Genomic DNA, 13,490 nt, shown 5'->3' with positions numbered 1-13,490 from the left:
TTATCCATGATAATTGGAATGTCAAATTTCTCATATTTAATGACACTGGAAATTTATCATTTTATTTTCAATTAGTATATTTATAATTTCATTATATATAATATAAAAAAATAAAAAAATTGCGCATTAATGCGTACGGCCGATTTGGACATATTTATAAAAATGGTCGATTACGATTTTAGACAAAATAATATGTAAGATTAGAGATAGAAGTCCAAATCTTTCTTTTTCTTTATTTCTTTCATTCTTCTATGCGCAAAATCTCCAAGGTTTCCTAATATTGGCTACTAATCAACATACCTTATAATATGGTAAATTGATCCACCAAAGAAATCGGTATAAATATTGGTTGTTAATTTATAAATATTGGTTGTTAATTTTTTTTGATATTATTAAATTTTTTATTGATATTACACATTTAGTAAATAAAATTGAGATTTTTGTAAAAAAATATAAAGAAATAATTAATATGACTAACATTCAAAATTACTTCTATTTAATCATCTTTTTTTTATACTAATAAATTTATAATAAATTGCAGCTGTATTAGATACGCGTCGAATTGTCGCCGCGTCAAATTGATGCTGTGTCGAATTGTCGTCGCGCTGAATTGACGCTGCGCCAAATTTTTGTCGTACTGAACTGATGCTGCGTCGAATTGTCTCCACGCTGAATTGTCGCCCCGCTGAATTGACACCGCGCCGAATTGACGTAGAATCAAAAAAAAGAAGCTAATTTTGAAAATAATTTTAAAAATTTTTTTGAGCCTCCTGAGTGACGCCCCTGGTCCTATCTATTCTATATCAGGCAGTGTAGCAACTCAAAAAAAAATAATTAGGGACATTACATTTATTGCACATCAATCATATCTAATCTGTTTTATTTTTAATCACCTAAATTAAAATTTTTAATCTTTTTTATTTTTAGTTTAACATTGGCAAATTCAAAAATCATAAGTGTCATATTAAATTAATTCATGTTTAAACATAAATAACATTATAACTTGTGTATAAACTATGATTAATAGTATATTTTCAATATTTTGATAGTTTTTATAATTCTTTCATTCAACATTAAATTCAAAATTTTATATGTGGTTTCCAATTAATATTATCATGCCTGAAAGTGTTGCTCGTGTTATTTTTTTAATTATTTCACATTTTTTAATCCATATTTGATACGCCTTTTTTTCTAATATAATTGATTTCAATAAAATTTTCTTATATAAGTTTTATTTTTACTAACAAAATTTATAATTATTTATTTTATAAATATGGAAGTTTTAATATTATGACTTTGAGTTTTTAAATCATTTTTGCTAATGTAAATTTTGATTTTTGAATTTTTCAAAAAATTACTTTTGATTTTTCTAAATCAATTTTTGAAGACTAATTGATATAACAGTATTCTTAAGTAATAATACATTCTACCAGGCTTATGGATCCTTATAAAAGGATTCGAATCACGACCTTTTCAAAAAATATGGATTGAAATCCAGGATAAATTTTTTCTTTTTAAAGGATCACGATTATTTCTTGGATACACATATTTTTTTAATGAAACATTTTTCTATATTTTGGATTTCTAATTATATATAATCCTGATGCAAAATAAACCGATAAAAAAATAAATTATTTCGTGTTGTCAATTATTGAAAGAATATTTCATAATTATTATAACTACACAAATAATTTTATAACAACTGCACAGTGCAAAATTTATTCAACGGGGGAGGGGTATAATAAAATTTTTCTCTAACTATCTCCGTTAAAGTTGGCTGGATTTAAAACACCCATTCTGCCAATGTTTCATGCTTTAGCGCCTATTAGAGCTTTAAAATAACCAGTATAAAGAAAAAAAATTATTAGTAAAAAATCAGCCTTACGATAAAAAGCGACTAGAAGCTTTTATTATGAAATTTTGTCATTGTTGTGCTTAATTTTATATTATTTATTCAGTTTGGTAGATAGTATAAAAAAATCATTCGAAATAAGAAAAAATTGCTAAGATAAGCATCATGCCAGAAGGGAAAATTTAGAAGAATGAAAAATATGATTTGCGCTTATATTATTCTACCATCAGTTTTTGCGAACCACAAAAATAAACGGAGTTATAAACAAAATGAATTCTATAACGTCATAAGTTAATCAAGATTTGATAACATTAATTCTGAAACTTATACCATACCATTAAGTAGGATTTACCATTAAGTAGGATTTTATCATTACATTTTATTGCTAATCTGTTTGAAAGATGGTTTAAAGGGAAAAAATATTATTCGTAAAAAAAAATAAATTGAAAATTGGCATCATAAGAGAACGGAGAATATACTAGTTCTAAATATTTGGTGATTTAGTTAATAGTGCTTTATTTATTATAATCCTCCACCATCGCCAACCACAAAAAAAAATTAACATATCACACCTTAAGTGTGAAGGCGCGACCACACTTCTGAATAAATATAATCTCTAACTTATATCAATATTTGGTATATTTTATTGCTTCAACTAGTCAGAAGTTTAAAGTAAAAAGCATTATTTGCATAATAAGAATTAACTGCTAAGAGTGGCATCATTTTAGAATAAAAATTATGAAAGCATTATAGTATATGATTGGTATCAATTCTTAGTGCACTAATATATAATGATAGGTACATATTATTTCAATAATCAGTTAGTCATTCTTTATTAAATAAGCACTCTACGGAAGCGCTCTAAGGCAAGGATGTTTTATATACCATGAGGATTTTTTTTAAATTTACAAAATTATCAATTAATTCATTTATTAGATAAAAAAAATTATTCAATGATTTGGCATAAAAAGTCAAGCGCATCCATGTATTAAAATTTAAATAAAAAAAATTGCATTTTATTTATATATTTTATGAAAAAGTAAAAAAAAAAAAGAATCGAAAAATCGTTCATTAAAATTATGGCGATCCTCATTTTAAAATAAGATACTCAAACCAAGCACTTTGCCAAAATAGGGATCGGATCTCGAATCGTTAATCCTTTGATCAATATCCGTTGACAACTAATTTTAACTACCAAGTAGTGTTGTTAAATGGATAGGCTAACTCAATATTTTAGCCAGAAAAATATTACATAAGCCACAAAATTTCGCTAATAGATGTCCAAACCTTTGTGCCATCTTTGAGCATAATCTTCAGGCTTATGTAATATTTTCCTGGATAAAATACTAAGTTAGCCTTTTTTAAAAATCGGTTCAAATCGACCGTTTAACAAGGCTACCAAGTGAAATAAATAACATTGTCTAAAAATAAAATAAATTATTTTGAATAAAAAAAATTTGGAATTTTTCAATCTTTTTTTTGCTTTAATAGTAATGTTAAACAAGTTTAGTTAAATACAAAATTAGTTTATAAAGCTAATGTAACCTTCTAAGGGCTTATTTATAGTATGTGATGATGGCCAAATTGATAGCATAAATGTATTTTATTTTGCAAATGTCATGAACCATGATTATACCTCAAAATATAGAAAATATTTGGCCAAAATCCCGAAAATGTAAAAAAATTATATTGTTGATAAAAACTTCCAGTTTCTGAGCAAAGATTTTAGTTACATAATTGAGCATTTTAATTAATAAATATATATATTTACATATATATATAAATTTTGATGATGATTCTAAATACATATAAATTTATATAATTTTTTTAAAAAAAATATAAGTAAATATTATATATCAATATTTATCATTTGAGGATTCTAAATATGCAAATATATATTTATTAATTAAGGATGCTCAAGTATCTAATTACAAGCTTTGCTCAAATTGGAAGTTTTTATCAGCAATATTCAAATCTAGATTTTGGGGCAACACGATTTATGTCCTTTCTTCATAAAACATTATTACAGGTTGGGGACATGTTTAAATTTATTTTATTAGTCAGGCAAGGCAAAAAAAAATACCAGGTCAATTTTTTTCAAAAAATTTCACAGGTAAGTTTGGGGTAGGCCACATCAACCTCAAGCAATGATATTGCATTATTTTTATGGTTACTATAAATAGAGTCTAATTTATTAATTTTTAATTAGTTTTTATACCCTTAAATTTAAAAAAATGTTTATAAATAATTAATTATTTTATTATATAATATAACATAACATAAAATAAACAATTATGTCAATATTTAATTTAAATACATGATTATTTGTTCAAAAATTTTAAATATATTTGATTTTTACTATGACAAAAGTTTTTTTTTTAGTTTTTTTAAATATAAGTAAATCAGTCTTTTGCTAATCCAATAATTCCACATCCAACTCTTTCGCCAGCATTTCCTGTTTTTAAACTTTCTTCATCACCACCTTTGCCATAATCATCTTCTTTTGCATGCACCTATTTATATAATTCATAAGTATAAATTGAAATATTTTGACACTGTAATTTTATTTAAGTTGAGTCAAAAATTAGTTTACAACTAAGCTTCTTCCAATAATACTTCTTGGCCCATACAATGTTATAACTTTATCTGTCTTGCTAATATGACATTTTCCTGAAGCATCTGAAGTTACATTCCCTAAATCACCATTGTGTCTAATAAATTAATTTTAAAAAAAAAATTAAACCATTAATTTACCTTATTGAATCATCTGGACCACCATGTGTTTTTTTATCTGGATTGTAATGAATTCCTGCTGAAGTACAGCCTAGATTTAGAATAATTTAATATTTTTAAAAATATCAAAATTTTTAATTACCTTGTGTCAAATCCCCAAATTCGTGAACATGAAATCCATGTTTTCCTGGTTCTAACCCAGCTAAATTACCTTTGATTTCAACAGGACTATGTTCATCTTTCTGTAATTTTTTTCAAATATGTAAAAAAATAAACTCTCTATAGCAGGTATGCATACTATTTATGTGAATTTCAATGTTATTCCAAATCATGTGTTAAAAGAAAATAGTTTGAAATATATAAAATTTTATATCCTATTACTTGAAAAAATTCGATGACACCTTTAGCCTTTCCTTGTATATCACAAATAGCTTTAGTCATTCTTTCAGCTTATCTTTGAATATCAAATAAAATTAGAATATTATAATATCAAATTATATAATAAAATTGTTCCACCAGTAATATATGTTTAACTTATATCGGTAGGTAAATAGGCCGTGACTAGATATTTTATTTATACTATTGAATATATTATAAAATAAAAAGAAAAATCTAAGTATCCACAAGTACAGTCATAAAAATTAGAAATATACTTTTTGTTAAATTAGATAGAATTAGCTGATAATCATTGAAACTAGGGGAATTTATCTTATTATTATTTTTTTTTTAAATATATATCATGTATCTATTGGTAAAAATTTTTTGATGTAATAATAATTCAAAGTTTTATTATTCAAAAGTTTTAAGAATTTTATAACTGAAAATTTTCACACATCTTTAATTTTATATTAAAATGGCTTTTATATTTTTTCCCATTGAATTCGCAATTTTCGAGATTTATATTTTTATATTTAGAATATAGTCTAAAATTCATTTTTTTTTTCCTAAATTTTGAAAAGGCGTATGTTATATTAGATGCTACTATACTAAGTTAATGTATTAAATCAAATACTAGATAATTAAGCAATTTATTTGAATAAATATAATGTATAAAAAATTATAATAAGGATAGATAATATTTTAAGGAAAAACAAAAATTGTATAAGAATTAGCGATAATAACTAGTCATGCCCAAAAATGTTGTTAATTCCTTTTTTGTTTTAGGTTCTGGCATGTTTTTAATAGCTTTTATTTTATCTACATTAGGAGTATCCACCTGAATCAATGTCATGTCCCAAAAAAACGAATTTCATTTTTGAAAAATATGCTCTTGGTGAAATTAGGTATTAGACATACTTTGTAATTCTCTCTAAAACATTTATAATATAATTTAAATGAGCCTCATCATTATCTCCAGATAATATATCATCGATATAATATATAACGTCTTTAAATATCTTGTACATTTTCTGTTGAAAAAGAACTGATGCAGTTTTTAGTCAAAAAGGAAGTCGTGTAAATCTGAAGTATCCTTTGTGCGAATATATCACGAGTATATTCCTAGACTCCTTATGTATAGGAACTTAAAGGAAGGCGTTCTTGAATTTAATCATTGTCGATTTCTTGCCTATTGATAATTTTGAAATTAAATCGTTGATAAGTGATATTGGATATTTAAAATCTTCCAAAGCTGGGTTTATGGTATTCTTGATTTCGGCACATAGGCATATTGAGCCATCACTCATAAAAAGGTAAAAACAGTCGCATAGCGAACATCTTGAACAGGTTAAATAATTTTATCATCTACCCATTTGTAATTCTTTTGTAATTAATTCGATTCTTGAATATGTAACACGCCTTGAGATGTAATCTTCGGGGCAGCGTCTTGTTAAAAATGTAGTTTAACACAATTTTGTATGATCAATTTTTTATTCAAATTAGAATTACATTCATAGGCGTAGCCAAGGAGGGGGTACAAGGGAAAATTCCCCTCCCCCCTCCTTCAGAAATTTATCACTTTTTGTGAATATCATATAATATCCTCCTTCGTCTAAATCTTTTATCTCCTAATTGTTCCTTAATTCGCTTTCTAAGCGTATATAGAATTGCATCAATCCCTTTGCCAACGGTTATCTTTGATAATAAGGTAAATTAGAAACCTCTTCCTTTGGAATGTAACTTGCCTGAGAGCTTAAGTTTTTCCTTCCTATGTTTGCTTCTTTGAATTGCCTTATTTAAATGATTAAATAGGTGACGTATTAATTCTAGGAAATTTCCATGATTTAAATTTATATCTCAAAATTTGATAAGGTTTTATTACAAACAGAACCTCTATATGGTATTTTTTGACGCCCTAATAGCTCAACAATTTTAAATATATGCTTTATTAATTATATGAATATTATTTGAAATCTGCTTTGCTTTTCCAGCTATAATTATTAACTGAATCTTGTATGCTGTTGCCACTGGCTCCCTTAAGAAAATATTCCACTGCTTGGATATGAACAGTTGAATTTTCTTGAATTTCAACTACATATATTTTAAAATTGATGCACCCTTTTGAAAATAAATTTTCATAACCAGCAAAAGTACAAATTGAGCAGTAAATAGCTTTAATTTTATGATTAATTATAGCAACTGAAAGCCAATTTCTCTGTAAAAAGGCAAGTTTTTTGAAATTGTTGCATTTGAATTTAAATATATTTAACCCTTCAATACTCTGGTGGGATGTATGAAACCCCAGGCATGCTAGAAATGATATTACATAAAAACGATTAAATATTATGATTTGGATTCTTCATTAGCTTTATCAAATATATCTTAGAATCTATATTCCAAATTTCATATATTTCGGTTGAGTGGTTTTTAAAATATATGCATTTTGTGACTGATTGGGGTTTGTGAGACTCCACCAGAGTAAATTTGTATGTTCTATATTTTTTTTATATTTGAATGTATTAGTGTAAAAATTTTTTATATCGAAGAATAATGATCCATATTATGAATTATCATGATTATATGATGGATAAATTATTTTTTTAATTTTATATTTGATAAAAAAAGTAAGCTTTTTTTAAAAAATTCTGGCACAAATTATAATTATCCTCATATTTTTAATCTAGGTTTAAGAAATAAAAATATTTAAATATTTTATCAAGCTTAAGGTTAGATCTATTTTATATCCAAATATCAAATGAAAATAATGTATATTACTGGAGATATATACATTTGAAATTGGGGTCTATTAAAACCCACCCGAGTACTAACGTCATTTTTTTTTACCGGATTATTGAAGGGTTAATCTGACTTAATAGTTGAAATCTTTTTCTTTTCTGCTTCTGTGCATGAAAAGCCAGATATTCGATTTGAATTCATAGATTAAGTTATAAGTTTGTAATGTAGATAAAGATGAAGGTATTTATAATGTAGATAAAGGTGAAGGTATTTGTAATGTAAATAAAGAGAAGTTTCCTATAGAGTTAGAATAGGAATGTTATTATCATTTGAAGGAAATGATATTATAATATTTGGTGAAATTGTATTATAATGCAAAGGTAAAGAAGAATCTGGAGTCTTTGAATATTGTTGATGTAATTGTAGTAGAGGTTATATCTCTTATTGTTAAATATGCTAAGTTTTTTTTATTTTGTGGTTTGAGTATGAGAAAAATCAGATGTTATATTAGAACATGACCCAAAATTGTGTAGATACTTGTAATATACATAAAGATGGATGATTTTTTTTAGATGTGATTTATGGTATGAATTAGATGTCAGGCAACGTTATTACCAGAGTTGTTAAAGTAGCGCGCTACTTAGCGCGCTATCTTTTTTGGTAGCTATAGCTAATAGCCGCTACTTTTTTAAAATTATTTAATTTTTTAGCGCGCTACTTTTTTTAAAAGTAGCTAAGTAGCGCGCTACTTCGCTACTTTTAAAAATATAATGAATGTAAGTATAAACATAAAAATTTAAATATAATATCATAATTAATTATAATTTATTATTTAATTTTGAAATTTAAATATGTTTTCAATTTTTAATTTATATTTTCAATCTGTGTTAATAATCTAAAATGGCATCGTCCATGGATATCCAAATCCTTGAAAGTGATTCAGATATGGAAGATTCAATGGAAGAAAATGTACTTAATAGCTCTAATAACGTTTTTCCATTCCCTAAATTTGAAAAATTTTTAAAATAAATATTAAAACAAAATCTGGATTCAAATTCATGTGCTTAAAATGTAAAAAAAATATATCATCAAATCAATCGAGTAGCTATAACCTGAAGAAACATCTAAAGGTAAATTGTTATTTTTACATTATAATAATATTTATTTTATTAGACTGTTCACGCCAATTGCTATAAGGAAATAGAGAAACATATAAAAAAATTTGGTATAGGAGAATCTTCATTCAAAAAGACAAATACTATCCAAACCAAATTAACGGATAATAAACATGCCAATATTTCACAAAAATTGGCTGATAAAGTTATTGTTGATTTTATTATTGACACAGTTCAGCCAGTGTCTTTGGTTGATAATCCATCATTAACTCTGATGATTAAAACTTTATCCCCTGGCACAACAGTTTATGTCGCCAGACACTTATGAATAAAATAGCCGACAACTTCAAAGTGATGAAAGATGCTCTAATAGTAGAGTTATCAGATATATCTTATGTATGTACCATAGCAGATAGTTGGACACATAACAGAAGGTAAAAACTTATTTATATTTATAAATTGATCTGATTAAATATTTTTAGAGCTTATTTGGGAATCACAGGCCATTGGTTAGACCCTAGGACTTTAAAAAGAAGATCTGTTTTTTGAAATTAAAGATGATTTAATAGAAAATCCAATTGATATTTTTTTTCAATCAAAAAATATTGAAATGAATATTTTTGATAATTTTTCATATATTAAAAATTTATATATAAAATTTAATACCCCCTTGCCCTCAAGTGCTAGTGTCGAGAGATTATTTAGTAAAGCAAAGCTTATACTTTCTGATCGTCGCTCTAGACTTGGGGATGATAATATTGAAATGATATTATTATTAAAATGCAACAAATTAAAATAAATATTTATTTATATTACTTATTTTTTTATAATCTAAACTAACTATATTTTTATATTTATAAATGTTGATTTTTATATATTATTTATTATACATTTACATTATAAGAAAAAATAAATAAAAAAAATTTGTTTCATTTGTTTCTAAATTTTTTTTTATAAAAAGTAGCTTAAAAGTAGCTAAAGCTACTTTTGAAAAAAAGTAGCTAATAGCGCGCTACTTTTTTTGACAAATAGCGAAAGCGGTAGCGCGCTACTTTTTTTGACAAATAGCTATTACGGTAGCGCGCTACTTTTAAAAATAGCGTTTAACAACTCTGGTTATTACCACCTTTTTTGGAGTCTGAAGAAGTTTTAAGAAATTAAGATGTTTTTGATAAGCTTGTAGTTGTTATATTGAAAATAGACAACTTTTACTGTTTTGGATTTTCACCAGCTATCTTAAGTTCTTTACAAGATTTATCATGAATTTTTCTGCTCCACTTTTGTATTTCCTTATTTTACTGTATATTGCATGCATGATAATATAAAAAAATATATTAAAATTTATATTAAATAAAATAGCTATCAAGGTTATCATGTTTTTTCTTTAAATTTAATGATCTATGTCAGATAAAATGTTGATGTTATGTTTGAATGATAAGATCATTAATAATCAATATATTTTAAGTAAAGATTCCGCTCTAGCCGAGAAAGATCCTTAAACATTTACAATGGATTATATTTGTGAAACAAATATGGCACATTTTAGATAGAAGAATGGGGGGGGGGGGGGGTATTATAAATTTTCTTAATACTTAAACTAGGTTCTGGGTTATTAATTTCATTTTAACTTTAGTTAAATAAATAAAATGAATATGAAACTTTTTTTATATTAAAAATCCATCTTATGTTATATAAATTATACATAACCATATATATTTTATATTTAATTTAATCTAATTATTTTTATGGTTGGTTTTGCTTGTGTTGTTTATTATTTTCATTTCGATCCATTTTCATTAAATGTTTATATTATGATAATAATTTTGTGTTTTCTATATATAAACTTTAAATATTGCATAAATTAAATTTAATATTTACTTGCGGCTATTTATTTTAAGACAATAAATGGTTTTATTTTTAAATGAATGAATAAATTTTTGTATAATGATCAATATTTAATAATTGTTTAAATTTATAATATTTAAAAAAAAATTTGTTTTAAAACATATTTAGATTATATGCCATTTTTTTTTTTAAATTAATTTTTTTTTATTAAGGAGGCCCCCAAATTTGTAAAATCTCGAGGCCCCTGAGAGATTTTCCCACTAGGCTTACTGTCTAGTCCGACTCTATATGGTTGGAGAATAATGTATTTAACATATTCTATAATTGTCATCAAGTCAGATTTTAAATAAACTTTAACTTATTAAATCATGCTTCAAATTATATATATAACTTCCTCATAAATGATACATGACTGTCTTTATATATTTCTTTTTGTCAACAATTTAAAATAAATAATCAATAATTTTTAGTTATGCAATAATAATATTAAATATAATATAATTAAGACGATGATATAAACTGATAAGTTACGCAAAAACTAAATATAAATATAAATCGTGTCAATGATATTTATGTTATTGCCTTAAGATATTAAAACTTTAAAATTAAAATAAATATCATTAAAATAAAACTACTACTTAGAATAAATTTATACAGTTCTAAAATTAATATGAGGTCGGTCAGTGAAAATACTATAAAATAAATTTCTTTCTCCACCCTCCCCCCCCTTTGTTTATAATTCAAATAAATGAAAGGCTCTGATATATCAGGCAGGACTTACAAATTTTCAAATATTATTACTCAAATCTTTATTGGGAAAAAATTAAATTGACAGTGAGAATGTTAAAGTATTCTATGCAAAATTCAAACTTTGCTATAAAAGGTTAAATATGGTTGATAATGTTTCAAAAAATATTATAGATTCTTCGCATAATTCCAAACACATTTAGAACTATTTTACTAATATATAAAAATTATTATTTTATTGCCCAAGTCTCGAGATTTTGCTAATAGATGTCTAAACCTTTGTATTATCTATGAGAAAAATTATCAAACTTCTATAATAATTTTTTGAATAAGTTAGCCTTATTTAAATATCGAATCAAATCGATCCGTGTAACTACGCTATTGAAGAGTAGTACAATATATTAAATTGGTTAGCCCTTCTTAATATATATAGGAAGTTGACACCAAGCACTTATAAAATCATTAAAATATTAGCTCAATCCCAATCGTTTAATTTCGCACATTACAAATTTATAATATGTCTCTCAATTATATTTTTTTCCATTTTTTAATGTACCATATTTTTTTTCATGAATTCTAAGTTTATATACTTGCAATAATTCTTTAGAAGAATTTTGTGCATTCATCTATATTTTCAACATTTTTTTAAAAAATATAATTTAAATTAAATACTTAAAAATTTTTTAAAAAATTACAAAATTATTTGTAAGACATTTATAGTTATTCATACTGTGTATCGGTGATTCGCTTATAGACATTTTGCCAATAGCTTTTTTGGCTAAGGAACGTCAATAAGAACCAATGAATACCAATAAGTGCTACTGAGCGCTGGTTGCCATAGATTTCTAATAAAAAAACGAATTAATTTTTAAGATAAAAATATATATTTCAAATAATAATTGAATATATTTTATTTTTAATTAATGTAATGTTTATTATTAATTTATAAAAATGATAATTATGGTGAATATTAAAATTTCAATTTGTTTCGAGTAAATAATGTGGCCCAAGGTTTAATTTTTACAACACCAATTTTTATTAGAATAAAACTATTAGAAATTTTATCCAACTAGACTACTGTTTGGGTCCGTCTGGATATTATTAATTAAATATAAATTAAACAAGATTACTCACTGAAATATGATAAGATAAGTCTCCATATTTATGAGGAATGAAGCGAATAATAATACAATATATTCTGCTCCTATCACATTAGATTTCCTCATTTGAATTTTAAATGTAGCTTACAATTAATAGAGGAAGGCTCCTAATCTGGAGATGCATAAACTCGAATTATTATGTAATAATAACTCTTTACAAATAAATAGCACATTAAACCAACACATAGGCGTAGCCAAGAAGGGGGGGGGGGAATTGCCTCCCCCCCCTTCAGAAATTTATTACTTTTTGTGAATATCATTTTAGGCTAATAAAAAATATCCCCCTAAGTCCTCATCCCATTACCTGACCCCCAAAAATGTATGCATATATCTAAACAATAATTTGAAAGAAAGAATGTAAAAGTTGATATTGATATTTTTTATAAAACTATTCATCATAATTTATACATTTATGGAAAAAAGCAATTATATATAAAAAAAGGTGAACCAAAAATGTTTTATAAGAAATAGAATATAAGCCAAAGATAAGTCTTAAGACAAAAGTGAAATGTATTATAATTATTAATAATAGATCCATAAAATTACTAAATAATATAATATATCAAATATAATTTTTTATAAAGTGAGTAATTTTAATTTATTTATTTTAATAAAAGTAAAATATAATTATAAAACTATTGATATAATTAAATCATAAATTAAATCATAAATTAAATAAAAAAATTAAGGCACAATACAAACAGTGGAATATTATATGTCGTAGATTTACAGTATATCTAATTTTATCAATTATAATATGACAATCAAATAATTTTTACCAAGATAGCGAATTATATATTTTACAGAAAACTATAAAATATTGATAAGGGCATCAGAAAATATCTTTTATAGACATTGTGGGATAAATAATATAAAGATTATTTTTTATATAAAATAAATAGATGGCGTTAAATAATTGTATGA

General features: G+C 24.7%; 1 protein-coding gene across 1 annotated transcript; it reads right to left on the bottom strand.

Annotated features, from left to right (window-relative positions):
* Nucleotides 1-4,089: 4,089 nt before the first annotated feature.
* On the bottom strand, nt 4,090-5,124 carry LOC135925065 (superoxide dismutase [Cu-Zn]-like). The gene is made up of 5 exons (XM_065460224.1): nt 4,967-5,124; nt 4,728-4,827; nt 4,607-4,676; nt 4,446-4,563; nt 4,090-4,365 (listed from the first exon to the last, which is right to left on the bottom strand). Exons 1-5 carry the CDS (start codon nt 5,024-5,026, stop codon nt 4,255-4,257), a joined length of 459 nt encoding a protein of 152 aa, XP_065316296.1. The 5' UTR covers nt 5,027-5,124; the 3' UTR covers nt 4,090-4,254.
* Nucleotides 5,125-13,490: the final 8,366 nt, after the last annotated feature.

The sequence above is a fragment of the Gordionus sp. m RMFG-2023 genome, chromosome 2 (genome assembly GCF_954871325.1).
Source record: "Gordionus sp. m RMFG-2023 chromosome 2, tfGorSpeb1-WG-v2, whole genome shotgun sequence".
Taxonomy (NCBI): Eukaryota; Metazoa; Nematomorpha; class Gordioida; order Chordodea; family Parachordodidae; genus Gordionus; species Gordionus sp. m RMFG-2023.
This window is presented reverse-complemented; position numbering and strand designations above follow the sequence as displayed.